The sequence below is a fragment of the Myotis myotis genome, unplaced genomic scaffold (genome assembly GCF_014108235.1).
Source record: "Myotis myotis isolate mMyoMyo1 unplaced genomic scaffold, mMyoMyo1.p scaffold_m19_p_1, whole genome shotgun sequence".
Taxonomy (NCBI): Eukaryota; Metazoa; Chordata; class Mammalia; order Chiroptera; family Vespertilionidae; genus Myotis; species Myotis myotis.
The window spans coordinates 195594528-195613264 of record NW_023416313.1 but is presented as its reverse complement, the minus strand read 5'-3'; the positions used below and the strand labels follow the sequence as shown (position 1 = coordinate 195613264).

The window sequence follows — 18737 nt, the reverse complement described above, 5'->3', positions numbered from 1 at the left end:
ATAGATACAAAATTTAAATATTACCTCCATTTTATTATGCATAGATACAATTTGTTACACCTGTTACTTTAAATATTTTTCTTTCAACTGTTATAATTGTACATGGTTTAAAGTGTGCTGTTAATGTGCTTTAAATGCCTTTTGATGAAATATTTGCTTGTATAAGATATGCTGAGATCATGTAGCAAAAACAATGCACTAAAATGAAGTTGCCAAGATACAATATTGAAAACATAAGTACAGTGAGCAGGTGTATGTGTAGGTGGATTGAAATAAGAGAAGTTTTTGCAGTGCTGTCAGTCCTGGATCTGCCATCTACAAGGTTACCAATGACCTAATTACCAACTCCTATGGTCTCTCCTATGCCAGCCACTCACTCTAACCTAGGTCATTTCCATGGATCTGTAAATGTTTTCAAGCATCTATTTAAAACCCTTCATTGATGAACAAAATGTAATGCATAAATACAATGGAATTTAGCTGTAAAAAGGAAGGGAATTCTGACACATGCAACAACATGGGTGAACCTTGAGGACATTATGCCAAGTGAAAGAAGTCGGTCACAAAAAGGCAAATACTGTATTATCCCATTTATATGAGGGACCAAGTAGTCAAATCCATGGAGACAGAAAGTAAGGTGGTTGCTGGGCTGGGGGAGGGAGGAATGGGGGAAGCTGTTGTTTAACAGGTGTTGAGTTTTAATTTTATAAGATGAAAAGAGTTCTAGAGATTGGTTGCATAACAGTATGAATATACTTAACACTGAACTGTACACTTAGAAATGGTTAAGATGGTAAAGTTTATGTTATATGTTTTTACCACAATTTTAAAAAAAGTTTGGAAATTTTTGGCAATAGTTCGTTTTATCCTGCATATTTTCTATTAGGAATCAGGGATTGTATATGTTGATTGGGAATCTAAGTAATTGAAACATGAAATTATTCCTGATTAACAAAATGCACATAGATTTAAAAAACAAAATAGACTTCCTCCATCCTACATTCTCCAGCTACCATTCTCTTTCCTGTCCCTTGTGGTCAATCAATGTTGATTAGAAATGGTAGCACCTTTTGTATTAGTTCATTATCATTTACCTGGTTGATCCTGCCTCCTTTACCTGGCACAGGGTTCCCTGAAGGCAGGGTGCATGTTTTGGGACTCCCTCAAATCCCCTCTCTCAGCACTGTACCATGCCTGCTGAAAAGTGCTCCCACCTTTGATTAATACCCTTGCTTGGTGAAATCTTATATTTTAAACATATTTCCTAATTCTTTCCTTATAACAAATAATTATTGAGTTGTGGTGGGAGGTGAATAAAATATAGTGGGTGCCTTCAAGGTGCTTAAAAATCTACTTGTATAGAGAAACCAAGATGCTGGCATAGGTAAACACCTGAAATTGCTGCCTCTCACAACCACTTCAAAAATACAACTAAAAGACAAAAAGGACATCACCCAGAACCATAGGAAGGCTGGATGAGTGGAAATTCTACAACTAGAAGGAAAGAGAAAAGCACACTGAGACTCAGAGGAGGTGCAGAAGTAAAGTGCAGCGGTATGGAGGCGCATGTGGAAAGGGCTGGCAACTGAGGTCGCGGTTGTCTTTTTTAATTGGGAGGGAGGCACAAGCTCCCGATGGCCCCGACTCCAGTTCCGGGTGAGTCTCTGGGGACCCAGACTCATACAGGGAGAAACTGGACTGTCTGGCAGCGGGCAGAACTCGAGGGCGGCTTTCTCTCAGAGGGGCTTGCAGCGATTACCTTGGGACCTCTTAGGGCAGGACTGAGGATCAGCCATAGCTGCTTGCTCCGCCCTGTTGATCCCCTGAGACCCCGCCCCACCCAAGCTGTGCGCAGAGGCTTTTGCATATGAATGACCTGGCCCTTTGCAATCTAAAATTACCTAACAAATTGCAGCTGGTCCAGACAGACCCAGAACATCCAAAAGAAGGCCCAAGGCCCCACAGCAGCTTGCATTGCTTCACAGCTGGGCCTCATCTGGGCACCTCTAAATCCCAAATGAAGAGGAATCTGCAGATCTCTTCGTAGCTCCTGCTGGGTAGCCTCAGGCAGAGGCTAAATTAGCACCTCCTGAAAGATCCAAGTGCCAGTGTACCCAGTGGTCAGAGTGGGACCATCCAGATTACAACTCCTCAGATCCATAAGGGACACACTCAGGGGGCAGACTCAGCACCAAAGCCCCACTGAAGCAAGTCTTGCCCCAGAAGGGTGTCTCCAGCACAGAAGTTCTCCCACCATAGACACAGCTGATTCTCACAGCAAATTGGCCTGGAGGTCAATTCCTCCCAGTGATACCAACTACAATCAAGGCTTAACTACAATAAGATTGTGCTCACAACCCACAAAGGGGTGCACCAAGAGTGTCCACCTCAGGTAATTGGGGAGGCTGAACTACTGGGCCCTATAGGACACCTAGCACACAAAGCCACTCTATCAACACAGGGAAGCAGCCAAAATGCGGAGACAAAGAAACAGGTCACAAATGACAGAAATGGAAGAAAGCAAACTACTGGATATAGAGTTCAAAACCACAGTTATAAGGGTTTTCAAGAATTTTCTAGAAACCTCTAATAAATTTAGTAAGACCCTCAATAAGTCTAGTGAGACCCTTGAGGATATGAAAAAGGACCAACTAGAAATTAAGCATACACCGACTGAAATAAAGAATATTATACAGAGATCCAACAGCAGACTAGAGGATCGCAAGAATCAAGTCAAAGATTTGAAGTATGAAGAAGTAAAAAACACCCAACCAGAAAAGCAAAAAGAAAAAAGAATCCAAAAATATGAAGATAGTGTAAGGAGCCTCTGGGACAACTTCAAGCAAACCAACATCTGAATTATAGGGGCGCCAGAAGAAGAGAGAGAGCAAGATATTGAAAACCTATTTGAAGAAATAATGACAGAAAACTTCCCCTACCTGGTGAAAGAAATAGACTTACAAGTCCAGGAAGCGCAGAGAACCCCAAACAAAAGGAATCCAAAGAGGACCACACCAAGACACATCATCATTAAAATGCCAAGAGCAAAAGACAAAGAGAGAATCTTAAAAGCAGCAAGAGAAAGACAGTCAGTTACCTACAAGGGAGTACCCATATGACTGTCAGCTGATTTCTCAATAGAAACTTTGCAGGCCAGAAGGGAGTGGCAAGAAATATTCCAAGTGATGAATAGCAAGAACCTACAACTAGATTACTTTACCCAGCAAAGCTATCATTCAGAATTGAAGGTCAGATAAAGAGCTTCACAGATAAGAAAAAGCTAAAGGAGTTCATCGCCACCAAACCAGTATTATATGAAATGCTGAAAGGTGTTCTTTAAGAAGAGGAAGAAGAAGAACAAGGTAAAGATAAAAATTATGAACAACAAGTACATATCTGTCAACAAGTGAATCTAAAAATCAAGTGAATAAAAAATCTGATGAACAGAATAAACTGGTGAATATAATAGAATCAGGGGCATAGAAAGGGAGTGGACTGACAATTCTCGGGGGGAAAGGAGTGTGGGGGATGCGGGAAGAGACTGGACAAAAATCGTGCACCTATGGATGAGGACAGTGGGCCAGGGAGTAAGGGCAGAGGGTGGGGTGGGAACCGGGTGGAGGGGCGCTATGGGGGGAAAAAATAGGAACAACTGTAATAATCTGAACAATAAAGATTTAAAAAAAAAATCTAATTGTAATTCCACCCACCTCTACCATTTTCAAGAAGGATTCTATATAATTGTAATCTGATAAAAAGGATTAAATTTGTATGTTAACTATAGGGGTGTTAAGAATGAAAAAAACTGTTAAGGCATACAATGCCAACCATCGGACTTTGCATATTCCTTATGGACATGGCAGGTTTCCTGTAGGAAAATAGCAGATCAGAGTGGAGTGATGGGATGGGACAACAGTGGAGGCTTTGAATGTTAGAAGACCGTGACTTACCCCAGAGGCTGGTGGGAAGAGGAGGGCTGATCAGAGCTGGCTTTGAAGAATGTTAATCTGGCTGCTCTTTGGATGAGGAGTAAGTAGTAAGGAGCCTATCGCAGATGCTCAGATAAGAGAGCTTGCTCAGATGGTGGCGAAAGACAGCATGGGAAAAGGCACCGTGGAGAAAAAAAACAGTGTGCCTTGGTGATTAAAGGCAATTGGATGAAGGAGACAATAAAGATAATTGGAATGGGCTTTGTCATGAACACAAATAGGAAATGAGTGGGCCAGAAATCACAGCATCCTCTTCCTCCTGCAGTGTCCCTGCAGCGCCCTCTACTGAGAAAGTTTAGCATTGGGTCATTTTAAATGCCATGGGAACTCCATTGTTGTAAGGGAGCATATATAGACGCTGAATAAACTGGTAACTGACCGTTACATTGGTCTGGTGAGTCCTTGTTCTTCATTATTGGCCCTGCTCATTGATGTGCTCCTTCTGGGGTTCCCTGGTTATTCTTGATTAATTTTCCGTAACAACTTTATCTTGTTCCAGGTTAAAAAAACACCCAGTAATTTTTATATAAGCCAATGAATTTTAATTTTATAACACATTCCCATGGTAAAAATTCTTCTGGTTATCAACAAGAACAATACAGAAGTGAATGAAGTAGAAAATGAGAGTCCCTTGCTTCACATATTCATCCTTCTGAGGTTAATATTTTCATGTGTATCTTTCAGGATATATTTCTAAGCTCATACCAGTGTGTGTGTGTGTGTGTGTTTAATAAAAATGCTTAAACATTTTAAATAGTTATGCCTGTATCTCTGACTAAGAAATGTCTTTGTTACTCTTTACAGCCATTATACCTGCCCATGAGACTGAGACCATTATAATGTCCCTATGTGGCTCTTCTCACAAGGAGTTTTCTCAGATGTTACCTATTCAAGACATGGATATCAAAAACTCACCGTCTAGCCTTAACTCCCCTGCCTCCTACAATTGCAGTCAATCCATCCTTCCCCTGGAGCATGGCCCCATATACATACCTTCCTCCTATGTAGAGAGCCGCCATGAATACTCGGCCATGACATTCTACAGCCCGGCTGTGATGAATTACAGTATTCCCAGCAGTGTCAGTAACTCGGAGGGTGGACCTGGTCGACAGACCACAAGCCCAAACATGTTGTGGCCAACTCCTGGACACCTCTCTCCTTTAGCCATCCATTGCCAGTCTTCAGTTCTGTATGCAGAACCTCAAAAGAGTCCTTGGTGTGAAGCAAGATCACTAGAACACACCTTACCTGTAAACAGGTAAATCTAGTCTTTACTGTAGTTCATGGGCATTATTCAAGTCGCTTTATGATTTTGTGAGAAGAAAGATATTCATTATATGAGGTTTTTATTAGTCACATTGATTACTTAGAGCACCTAGAACATGATATTCTAGAATATCCATTTTAATATTCAAGTTCTCATTAAATGTTGAGTTTGTAGATCTGTGTTGTGGAGGGAACTCACAATCATGACCATTTACATCACTTTTCTTCAGATGAAGTGATTTGGGTTTGAAAAAGAAATTTTTACTTTACTTTCCATTTGGATCCTCCTTATCTTGTAAGTGAAACACAATTTAGTGTTTATGAACCCTGGAGGGCAAAGAGATAAATGAAGCAACGTTCATGCTGTGTTTCTGTATTTTCTTAGGAAATCTCTCTTTTCCCCTTAATGCTTTTTACAAGAATATTTTCTTTGCCTCCAGAGAGACATTGAAAAGGAAGGTTAGTGGGAGCAGTTGTGCCAGCCCTGTTACTAGTCCAAGTTCAAAGAGGGACGCCCACGTCTGTGCTGTCTGCAGTGACTACGCATCAGGATATCACTATGGAGTCTGGTCATGTGAAGGATGTAAGGCCTTTTTTAAAAGAAGCATTCAAGGTACAAGAGTATTGTTAGTTGTTTCTTGAGTTTTCCACTTTTGCTTTCAAATAGTTTGGCAGATGACCTGGCAAATTTCACCATTGGCCTCTTGTACACAAAGTACTTGATGAGCAGTTTAGAGGATCATGTGTGTTTGGGGGTGGGGTGGATTGTTTCAAGTTTAAAGCACTTTATAAGTTGTGGATCTCCACCTCAGAACCCCAGAACTCAAATGGGTCTTGCCTTACAATTATCCATCACCATCTTCTTGGGAGAAGACATGTAGTTACAACTCTTGTCAAGATAAAGCTTGGAAAAAAAATGTGTGTTCATTAGGAATTGCAAAGATCGTTTCTTCCTTTGACTTATGTTTAATATCTGGCATGAGTAACAGGCATGATGGTGGGCTGGCTCCTGAGGAAGAGAGAATAAATACATCTTATGGAGATGGTCAGAAATCAGGAATTCAACTCCAGTGGGCTTTGAGAATTGATCTAGAGGCCTGTCTTGTCCTGAACTAGTGGAGCCTCCATTCACAGTCCTCTTGTTTCCTTGTCTGGGTTTAGACTATTTCCCTACCAGTCTCCAAATTCCTGTTGGGCTGAGTAGTTTTTTTAAATCGTCTTTTTAATCAGTTTTAAATTGTGCACACTTGCTTTCAAGGCCAGTTAGGTCATCATCTCACCTGTCCTTGCCATGCTATTCCTCCCTTGCCAGCCCAGATTTGCTGAAGTCACTTTCTTTTTTTATTGAATTAAATTTATTGGGGTGACATTGGTTAATACATTATATAATTTCAAGTATACAATTCTGTGATACATCATCTTTCCATTGCATTGTGCGCTCACCACCCAAAGTCTAGCCTCTTTCCATCACCACATATTTAGCCCCCTTTACTCTCTTTATCCTCTCCCTACCTCTGTAACCACCACACTGTTGTCTGTGTCTATGAGCCTGTTTGCTTTACTTTTCGTGTGTGTGTGTGTGTGTGTGTGTGTGTGTGTGTGTGTGATGTACCCATAATTCTTGGGCACTTAAAAAAGTCTTTACTGTTGAAAGTGTTACAAATATCCCTCCTTTTACCCCATTAACTCTTGAGCACTTCTTTACTTCCCAGCACAACAAGCTGTTTCAAGTTCATCTTGTGCTATCTCTGCCCCAGTCCTGAAATAAACTGTTTCTCCAAAGAGCCCCGTTTCTTCTTAAAAAGAGACTGATATTTATAAACCAAGATCTGGGTGCTAGTTCGTTCATTGTTCTTGGATGTCCCTACCTCCAGGCTCTCTGAGAGGATAGAGTTAAGGAATGTATTTATTCCAGTATTTATTTATATCCCGTTTAAGGAATACAAACGCCTGTGTAACTAGTGCTCAGGTCATGAAATGGGGTATCTTCAGAGTCCTCAGGGTGGTCTTCTAGTCACAGCTCCTTCCCTTCCTACAGAGGTAAGACAATCCTAACTTCTGACGTCCTTGCCATGGTTTTACCACCTAAGCATACATCCCTAAACAGTGCAGTTTCGTTTTCTCTGTTTTTGAACTTTACATAAATGGAATCTTCTCCTTTATTTTTTGTTTGTTTCTTTTATGACTTGCCCATTTAATTTATCATTGAGATTCATCCATTTCCCATGTTGAAATTCTGGCCCATTGTAGCTGGAATTTAAGAAGTTCAGGCCATAGTGTTTATTAGAAAGACACAATTAAGAAATAAGGTACCAAAATATCCTCTGCCCTTTTATTTTTCGTCTTTTTAATTATAATTCTCTTCTCTCCTATTACATTCCCTAAATCTCTCAGATTCCGATAGCTCTCTTCATTCTCTGTACCATTTCTCAGTCCAGACAGCCTCACCTCTGGTTTGCACAGCTATAGCAGATTCTCACCTGGTCTCCTGGCCTCCATTAGTTTGCTGTCTCTAATCCATCCTCCATGTAGTGTCTGCAACAATTTCTAAAATGGGAATTTTCTTCTCTCTTCCTTAAAAGAATTAAAAGAAGTACCATTGTCTTTAGTTAGAGATTGCAATATAACTAGTATTTTACTACAGTAAGCATTATTTTTCTTAGTTGTAGGTCTGTGAGTTGTTAGGTTGGCTCTTTTCATAAAGCTTGGATTGAGTTCACATCTGCTCCATTTCTCTCCATATTGTCCTGGGCCAGTGGCTACCTGAGGCATTTTCTTATGGGGACTTGAGGCCAAGCCATATTGTTGGAGTAGCACATCTACAAACATGCCATTGGCTAACGCAAGTCCCATGGCCAAGTCCATCATCAGTTGGTGGGGAAGTATGTTCTGCCCACTCTAGCACACTACAAGGTCACAAGGCTGAGGGAGGGAGTGAAGAATTGAGAAGAATCTAATCTTCAACCATTGTTATAGCAATTCTTTTGTTCTTACTTAGTTTGCTAATTTCTTTATTCCCTTATTGACTAGTTTAGTTCTTTTATTTGACTATGAATTCCCATAAAAATATCATGTTAGATCTCAAAGGGGGGTATATGTTAAAGAATATAAGCAGTTGAATTTGTGACCTGATATTTGAGGAGCTCTGTGATTTGGAGCAAATCACTTCCAGGTGACTGTGCCACTTTCCATGTCCAAAGGAGAATATTTCTAAATGTATCTCTTGAGAATTCTAAGTACATGCAGAGAATAACCTATTAGTCAAAAAGTAGGGTATTAAAATATTCCTAGGTTTCCTTTACTAATAAGGCATGGATGAGGCCGAACTTGGCCTTTGTACGTGTCGTCAAGAAGATGTCCCTTATCTCTCAGCTGGGTAGCATAATCAGTGTTGTTGATGAGGAACATATGTAGCAATAACCTTCATCTTTTTGCTTTGCTGTAGGACATAATGATTATATTTGTCCAGCTACAAATCAGTGTACAATAGATAAGAACCGGCGCAAAAGCTGCCAAGCCTGCCGACTTCGGAAGTGCTATGAAGTTGGGATGGTGAAGTGTGGTGAGTGTTCATTTCCCTTTTTATTGTAAGTGGGACATGTGGAAAGCTAAAAGGACCTGTAGTCTGGGTGAGAGGCGATTTAGGATTTGTTAATTATCTTCAAGTGTTTGTATGCTGTCACATTGGAGGCGGCGTTGACTTATGCCTTGTACCTGCAGAAGATAGAGCTGGAGTGAGTGGGAGCAAGTTACAGGAGGCAGATTTTGGCCTAATATAGGGAAGAACTTTCTGTGATTCAAGTGGTCTAACAACAGAATAGGCTGCCACATGGATTAGGGAACTCGAGCCACTGAAGTGCTCACACAGGGGCCAGATGACCATCTACCTGAGGCCTTGAAAAGTCTAAGGATGGAAGTCTGGTAAATGCTCACGTTAAAGCTGACAAGAAAGTAGCATATTTTGTGTTACTTGGATGGCATAGATAGGTTCATGCCTGTCCCTCCAATAGCATTCTAGCAGTGGGGAAGAAATGCATAGGAGTCAGAAATACGATGGAACTATGGAAAGTACATAAAGCATAAATTTTGTTCTATGACAGTATATATGTGTGCATATACCTGTGTAAATATATATATCTGCATGCACACACACACACACACACATACAGACACACGTATACATATATACATACATGAAAATTTCTTTATTCCTTTATTGACTAGTGAAAAAACACACGAGAGAAAATGAGCACATTAGTATAACAGCTCACAGTAATGCCTGCATCCTGTTCTTTCCACCTGGCTACCTTTTGATTCACTTGTCTGTACACACTTGTTTGTTTCTATACACTCATACAGCTCTGCCTGTACTTTTGTTACTCTTCTGCTAGCCAAACTTTTCCCTGTGGTTAGCTGTAATTTCTCTCTTTGTAACTATGTAAAAGTTTTAAAACGAATCTCTCTTTTTCCTAGCTGAAAGTCTTTTAGCAACTTTGTCTCTTTAACATTCTCTGTCCTGTTTTTCTTCATATGAACAATAGATAAGACCCCTCACCCAGTTCAGAATTACAGCAGAAGCTTTCTTAATTTAAGCACGGTTCTCCGGCTTCCCAGAAGCACCGATGTTTCCCGTTTCCTCTGTGAAACACCCTCTCAAAGCCCATGCGTATTGCTTACTCTCTAAACACTCGAATGTTTCTGCTCCCGCCACTTCAGTTATATCCTTGTCAGTAACCATTGGGCTTCTTCCCAACCCTGTTTCTACTCATTGTAATTGTTAAGTTCTATAATCTAACGAAAGTTTGTGCAAGCATATGAAATATGAGTGGGAAAACAGTTGTTTCTGTGAAAGCTTTGGATAAAACTATAAATTATAGGATGGATAGTGATTGTGTTAGGTAAGTATGAGTGAGATTGAGGGGGAAGTTACAAGCCTATAAGGATTCTGAATTCAGATTGCTTTATGAGTGCCTAGGTTTTACTCTGTTTAAAAGAAGCTGAAACTGAAAATTCAGTGTCAGTGTATCATGGGTATGGCTTATGCAGGAAAATAATGTGATTTAATTGGCAGAGGTGCTTAAAGAGAAAGCCTTGCTTTCTGAAAAAAGATTGAAAATAAATATTTCATGGTTTAAGTTAACAATATTTAATGTAAGCGTATATTTTTAAAAACATGATTTACAATTTAGTCATAGGATCTATTATATACTAGGATCTGTTGGATGGCTGTAGCCTGATAAAGTTCAGGACCAGGGCAGCTGCACATGTACACTCCACCTGTAGGGGGCAGTGTATGTGGAGGGAAGAATAGGAGGACTGGACTGCTTTAGACTGAATCTCATTTTTTTTGGTCTCATCACTTACGGCTCTGACTGTGCTCAAACGACTTGACCTTTCTGACCCTCAGTTTTCTTATCTCTGAAATAGAGATACCTGCTTATTTGAGTTTTGTGAGGAATAGGTATGAAAACACAGAGTCTGGCACTAAATTTTAGTGTTCCTTTCCCTCAACCCCAATTGAAAATCTCATACAGTTGTGAGTTTGATACAGTACAGACTCATGACGCAAAGTATAGAGATGTACGTAATTAGAAACTTTCATGAAAAAGAGAATGAGAAAAAAGAGAATTGAATTTGGCCAGAAAGTCACTGGGTAGGGGATTTCTAAGAAAAAATATCGTTGGAGATTACAGAAGAAATGAGATGGGTTAATGTACAAACAGTTGGATATTTGGCCCTTTACTGACCCCTGAGAAGGACAATTAGGAATGACTTTTCTGAACGACGCCTCTCTACTTTCCCAGCACTTTTCTTGTCTACCCTCCCCCTAAACCCTCTACTCACAATCTTCCTTCTATCCTGTCTTAGGGGATTAGGGATCCTATACGAATTCTGGATTCTCCTGCACCATTCCACTTCCCTTTTTTATCCAGAAGTCATGTCTCTTCTGTTACCATTTTTTTTCTTCTGCATTTCCAATTCTCTCTTTTCTTTTGAGGTATTGCTATAGTTGTCTAAATGGCAGGAGGACACGCATCAGACTAACTTCAGATTAGCTTCACTGGAAGGATACACTGAAATGTAAATGGGGAAACAGTCTGAATAGCCATGTACTTGATCTGTGTTGGGACAAGAGCTCAGCATCTCTCAGACATCTTTTCAGGTATACAGGTGAAATATATGTGAAAGAAATTTGTTAGAGAGGTGATATAAATGAGTGATTTAAAGCGCCAGCTCAGGATTTAGACTACTGATTGGGTTTAGATCCTGCTTCTGCTATTTTCTAGCTTTTCTATCTTGGGCAAGTGATTTGCAATCTCCTGTGCCTGGTTATTCCTTTATACGTTGGAGATAGTAGCAGCACCTGTCCTCTAGGGCGGTTGGCAGAATGAGATAATCTATGTACTATAAACAGCATAGAAGCTTACAGTAGATGATCACTACCATTTGGTGGTTTCTCATTAGGTTCACTCACAGGCTCATAGACTCTGCCAAGATTAGAGTGTCATCATCAGGACACTAGAAATGTCCTTGGTAGAAAAATGTGAGTTCCTTGTCAAAGGCTTTCTGTGTGTTTGTAGAAAGGCCTGCCCCTAACATTTACAGGGCAAGAGTACAAAATGGAGGTCCACAAAAGATGTCTCTGTGTTTAACAGTTTGACAGCTTGATGGTAACAGAAGAGACATGACTTCTGGATAAAAAAGGGAAGTGGAATGGTGCAGGAGAATCCAGAATTCGTATAGGATCCCTAATCCCCTAAGACTGGATAGAAGGAAGATTGTGAGTAGAGGGTTTAGGGGGAGGGTAGACAAACTTAGTACAGGGCCTGGTATAAAAGTGCTTTATCATTAAAAGTTGGTCAAATAAATTTGAATGTATGGATTCAAAACCTTTCTCTTTATATGTAAACTCCTTATCCTCATATACTCTACAAAAAAGAAATGTGTGATCAGAAAGGTACTTTCTTAAACCAAACATTTTGTTCCATTTTACCATGGGGTTATTAATTGATCTTAACTGTCTGTAGCACTCTATCTGATTACTAATAAAATGAGTATGTTTTAGGCTTTTACTAGTAATTCTTTTAGTAATAGGTTTGATTCAAATATCTCTAAATGGATGGAGTCCTTCCTTCTACTGCAACTAGCCAAGGATAAGAGGAAATTCAGATAAATGTTCTTGGGAGCAAGTAATTAAAATTTTCTCATATTTTCTAATTAACAAATTTTTAAAAAATGTGGACAATTGAATTTAGTGAATAAATATATTGGTAATACAGAAACTAGACATTTTGCAGATTTGAACTTTTAGATTTTTTTTTTTGAGTGAAAATTCATATAAAATTGTACCCATGCTAATGACATTCAGACTTATATCTTCCTTAATTTTAATTCACATTGGTCTGTAATCAATGGATCTTTAGAAATAACTTTTGTGTTCAAATTTGTAGGGGTTTGGAAGTTATATTTTTATTGTTAATTTCTATTTTTGTTATATTGTAGTCAGAGAATATGCTCTATATGAGAACATTTTTAGTTAAGATTTTATTCATGACATAGTATGTGATAATTTTTGCAAATGTCCGTGAGTTTTTATAGATCAACTTTGTTCATTGAGCTGATTTCTGAACATTTTCTCCTATATTTCTCTCTGTCAGTGCTGAGAAAGATATATTAAAATATTTCATTATAATATTAGTGTATTTGTCAATTTCTATTTTTCTTTCAATCACTTTTTGGTGTTATATTTGTAGACTAGGTTTTGTTGCTTTGATATATATGAGTTTTGAATTATCTTTTATTATAAAAAGCAGGTTATATAATAGTATATACATTATGATTATCATAGTATATACATTATGATTATCATTTTATATATTAAAATATGGAAAAGTAAAAAAAGCATTAAAAGAACATGCCAAAATTTGTGCTCTTCTATATTTTCCAGATTTTTTAAAATTAATTTATTATTTGAAATATACTTTTTTGTGTGCCTGAAAAGAATATATACACATACATATAGATACACAAAGACATGCATGCAAACATTTTAAGAATGTATTATAAAAGTGTATTGTTTGATAACTGTTTGGAAACATCAATGCTCATTTCCTAACTTTTCCCCATCTTCTGCTTGAAGAAAATTCCTAATTTCATGGTTTGGCAACTGAGATATGTCATCACTCTTTAAAAGGGAAACAGATTTAGTATCCGTAGATTACCTTGAAATGGAGACCTGAAGATCTTCTGGTCTATTGTCCCTAGAAATTCATGTTCCTGATTTTGCTAATACAGTCACAAATATAATAATCTTTGGTACATGCCCTGCAGGCTCCAGAAAATAAGTCGGGCTTCTGTTCTAAGACACATTCTGAGAATGGACTCTGGTCTTACAATGATGTTATTGACTCATTTTTACCCTGGCTACTCGGGGAACTTGAATGCTGGGTTGGGGGAGGGACAGGGGAAAGCACTGTTATCTGCTCTCCACTCTAGGCTCCCGGAGGGAACGGTGTGGGTACCGCATAGTACGGAGGCAGAGAAGTCCCGATGAGCAGCTGCACTGTCTGAACAAAGCCAAGAGAAACGGACATGTGAGCCGAGTGAAGGAGCTACTGTGGAGCGCCCTGAGCCCGGAACAACTGGTGCTCACACTCCTGGAGGCGGAGCCGCCCAAGGTGCTGGTGAGCCGCCCCAGCGCGCCCTTCACCGAGGCCTCCATGATGATGTCCCTGACCAAGCTGGCCGACAAGGAACTGGTGCACATGATCGGCTGGGCCAAGAAAATTCCGGGTAGGGCTCTCTGGGTCTTGGCTTTCTGTGTGTTTGTAGAAAGGCCTGCCCCTAACATTTACAGGGCAAGAGTACAAAATGGAGGTCCACAAAAGATGTCTCTGTGTTTAACAGTTTGACAGCTTGATTTACAACCTGTAAATGAAATAGGTTCTTTCTTCCTAGCTCGACATTTTCACCTTCAACATGGCCTGGGTGGCCAGGTTCCAATTTAGAATTCTTGGGCTCCTCTGGGTTCTGTACCAGACATGGCAGAGCAGAAAGGCTTGTGTATGGAGGGCCCCTTCTATTCTATTCCCAGCTCTTTTTTACCCATCCCCAGCTGCATCGCACCTAGCCATGTGCATACCCAACCCTGCATGTCCACCTGTCCTATGGACACTAGCCTTTGGTCACCTCTCATGCCTTGTCTGGGAGAATAGACCAGGACAGAGACCTGTCAGACTCTGGAAATTGGCTTGGGGCCATTTGGGCAGGAAATTTGAGGGCTTTGGGACCTGGAACATGGTCTAAAAGGAAGGGATCTGGGCTCCACACTGACCAGTCTCCTGGCTGTGGACTCCTCACATTGAGAGGAGGGTGTAGGCAGGTGAGGTGGAGTGGGTGCAGTATGACCATTGTGCAAGTAAAAGGTTTGTCAGATGCCTAGCCGGAATTTGTAAGCTATTGTTCCAGCAGAGAAAGAATTAGTAGTATGTAAATGAATAAATATATATGGACAAAGAGAGTAAATCTGCAGCTGAAATAATGTGAATCATCAGTAAACCTGAAATACCATCAAGTTAAAAATGGGTTTGATGATTCACAGTGGTCACTTGGAGCCTGTATTTTCCAGCCTGAAATGTGATCTCTTCCTTAGGCCTTCGGTACTACATACCTGCAGTACTGCATTGTACTAAAACTACCACCTAATTATTATTTGACTTGGTGTTTTTTTTGAGAATGAATCTAGGATCAGGGGTGGGCAAACTTTTTGACTCGAGGGCCACAATGGGTTCTTAAACTGGACCGGAGGGCCGGAACAAAAGCATGGATGGAGAGTTTGTGTGAACTAATATAAATTCAAAGTAAACACCATTGCATAAAAGGGTACGGTCTTTTTTTTTTTTTTTTAGTTTTATTCATTTCAAACGGGCCAAATCCGGCCCGCGGACCGTAGTTTGCCCACGGCTGGGCTAAACTAGACTGGCAGCAACCCATCACCCTCCGAAAGGGCTTCTCCTTGCACATCTTTACAGACGTCTAAAAATGAGTTCTCTCTCCAAGTTTTAAGCAACTAGGGACAATTCCCATGGCCTTGGGGGCCGCACCCACATTGGGCCAACTGGAAAGACTGGAAGTGTTAAAAAGCTGGTGAAGAGCAGTTGGGGGTAAAGAGCTGTGGGACCCAGGCCTAGGGTAATAGTATCTCTTGGGGTCATTTCTTGGCTTTTGAGTTCCCTGAGGATTTTCTGGTTTCCAGTTCTGTTTCGATAGTCTAGCATCACCTTTGCCAGAATTATAGTATTTTCTCTTCTCTTTCCCATAGGAGACAATACTGATGCACTTTCCTCTAGCTTTTGCTCTATATGTTTTCCAAACACTATTTCTCAGAACCCCAAGTAGAGAGCAGTGGTGAAATTAATTATTGCTGAGACTCGTGCAGCTTCTTTGTGCCATAATAAAGTTAGGTTGTGCCATAACCTAACTCTAACGCTGCATCAGGCCCTCTTCAAGCCTGGTATTTTGAAAAGTTTTCAGAAAACTTAGGCATAGTCTGAAGGTGTGATCCCTACCTCCCCTGACTTCTCAGCTGATATAGTCATTGTCCAAACCAAAAAATATATCACCTACCCTTGATCTTGTTGAATATCTACAAGTATAAAAAGCTTGGCCTCCCTTGGTAGGCTTATTGTCTATAACTGTGGGTGAGATCGGAATGTGTACACATCATAGGAACCTGAATTGAGGTTAGAATGTGGCTTTGGAAAGGATTTGTCCATCTTTCCATTCCTTACTCCATTCATTCTTCTGTGTGAAGATTTGCATTGTAATTGTCAAGGATTTGAACCACAGGTGCTCCCTGTGCCACAGTTTCCTCATCTGTAAAGTGAGGATGATGAGATTGTACCTGTAGGGAATTCTCAGAGGCAGGCATTGCTACCCTACTGGGCTTATAAGAAAACAAAGACTTAAAAGGAGATTAAGTAACTAGCCAGGGAGAGGCCGAGCTGGGATTTTTAACTGGAGCCCATTGCACGCCGAGGCCGTAGGTTTGGTGACTGTCTTTATGTTACACTGCCGGCTCCTTTTATCATGGCTGGTGGAGAAAGCATCAGCGAGCTCTGCTTTACTTTGGAAGTGCTCATCTCCCTAGAGATTACCTGTTTACTTTCCAGCTCTTTGACTAATGCGTGCCATTAGGCCATCAGGCTGTCGGGCCCACGTCAGTGGTTGTAAGTTTTTGTGTTTGCTCTTCAGGATAGAATAGCCTCGGTCAGCGCTCCTACGCAGAGAAGTGTGATTCTAACATTGGATGGGAAATCTTAAGCAATCGGGAAAATTCTTTCAGTCGAAGCCTTGACTTTCTACAGGGGCTGGCCCTGCTCTCTTTGCATGTCCCTCACTCCCCCCAGCCGCAGTCATGGACGGGGCCAGACAGGCAGCCCCTCTGGCTGGCAGCCCGAGTTATCTTTCTCAGCAGTGCAGGGCAATTATTGGGATATAACCAACAAAGATTGGTCCCAGCTTCCTGTTCTTTACTAGCATCTGTCTGCGGAGCTGTATACGCCCAGATAACGGTCCTTTATAAATGCTAAATGAAGTATATGTATTCCTAGAAGGGGTTCAGGACTGAAAATTGTGAGTCGCACACCTTAAGTTCAAAACTTTCTTTCTTAGGTCAACATTTAACCACATCTTTAAAATATAGATCCTTAGCCGAAACCGGTTTGGCTCAGTGGATGGAGCGTCGGCTTGCGGACTGAAGGGTCCCGGGTTCGATTTCGGTCAGGGGCATGTACCTGGGTTGCGGGCACATCCCCCAGTGGGAGATGTGCAGGAGGCAGCTGATCGATGTTCCTCTCTCATCGATGTTTCTAACTCTCTATCTCTCTCCCTTCCTCTCTGTGAAAAATCAATAAAATATATTTAAAAAAAAATAAAATAAAATATAGATCCTTATATTTGTGTTTTCTTTTTTTTTAATATATTTTTTATTGATTAAGATATTACATATGTGTCCTTGTCCCCACGTTACCCTCTACCCCCCCCACCCCCCCCCCGCTCATGCCCTCACCCCCCCGTTGTCCATGTCCATTGATTAGGCCTATATGCTTGCATATAAGTCCTTTGGTTGATCTTTCCCCCTTACCCCCACCCTCCCCTACCTTCCCTCCAAGTCCCGACAGTCCAATCAATGCCTCTCCGTCTCTGGATCAGTCCTTGTTCATCAGTTTATGTTGTTCATTATATTCCACAAATGAGTGAGATCATGTGGTATTTATCCGCTCTCCAGTTCCATCCATGCTGTGGCAAATGGTAAGAGTTCCTTTTTCTTCTTCCTCTTCTTAAAGAATACCTTTCAGCATTTCATATAATGCTGGTTTGGTGGTGATGAACTCCTTTAGCTTTTTCTTATCCGTGAAGCTCTTTATCTGACCTTCTATTCTGAATGATAGCTTTGCTGGATAAAGTAATCTTGGTTGCAGGTTCTTGCTATTCATCACTTTGAATATTTCCTGCCACTCTCTTCTGGCCTGCATGGTTTCTGTTGAGAAATCAGCTGACAGTCGTATGGGTACTCCCTTGTAGGTAACTGACTGTCTTTCTCTTGCTGCTTTTAAGATTCTCTCTTTATCTTTTGCTCTTGGCATTTTAATTATGATGTGTCTTGGTGTGGTCCTCTTTGGATTCCTTTTGTTTGGGGTTCTCTGCGCTTCCTGGACTTGTAAGTCCATTTCTTTCACCAGGTAGGGGAAGTTTTCTGTCATTATTTCTTCAAAAAGGTTTTCAATATCTTGCCCTCTCTCTCCTTCTGGTACCCCTATAATTCTGATGTTGCTTGAAGTTGTCCCAGAGGTTCCTTACACTATCTTCATATTTTTGGAATCTCTTTTCTTTTTCGGTTGGGTATTTTTTGTTTCTTTGTATTTCAAATCTTTGACTTGATTCTTGGGATCCTCTTGTCTGCTGCTGGATCTCTGTAAATTATTCTTTATTTCAGTCAGTGTATGCTTAATTTCTAGTTGGTCCTTTTTCATGTACTCCATGGTCTCACTATACTTATTGAGGGATTCATTAAATTTATCGGTGGTTTCCATAAAATTCTTGAAAAACCTTATAAACGTGGCCTTGAACTCTATATCCAATCGTTGGCTTTCCTCCATTTCTGCCATTTGTGACCTGTTTCTTTGTCTCCGCATTTTGGCAGCTTCCCTGTGTTGATAGAGTGGCCCTGCGCGCCAGGTGTCCTGTAGGGCCCAGTAGCTCAGCCTCCCCAGTTACCTGGGGTGGACACTCTTGGTGCACTCTTGGTGCCTTGGTTGTTGTAGAATCACTGGGAGGAATTGACCTCCAGGCCAATTGGCTGTGAGAATCAGCTGTGTCTAAAGTGGGAGAACTTCTGTGCTGAAGACACCCTTCTGGGGCAAGACTTGCTTCAGTGGGGCTTTGGTGCTCACTGAGTCTGCTCCCTGAGTGTGTCCCTTA

At 40.7% G+C, this 18737-nt stretch overlaps 1 protein-coding gene across 1 annotated transcript in view; it reads left to right on the top strand.

The window, feature by feature from the left end:
- The first annotated feature begins 4776 nt into the window (after window positions 1–4776).
- Window positions 4777–18737, top strand: part of ESR2 (estrogen receptor 2) — a 34131-nt gene continuing 20170 nt past the window's right edge. Inside the window, exons 1-4 of the mRNA XM_036325255.1 lie at window positions 4777–5247; window positions 5696–5868; window positions 8701–8817; window positions 13752–14048. Coding sequence (XP_036181148.1) covers window positions 4829–5247; window positions 5696–5868; window positions 8701–8817; window positions 13752–14048 — 1006 coding nt within the window. The 5' untranslated portion in view covers window positions 4777–4828. The remainder of the gene's footprint in view (window positions 5248–5695; window positions 5869–8700; window positions 8818–13751; window positions 14049–18737) is intronic.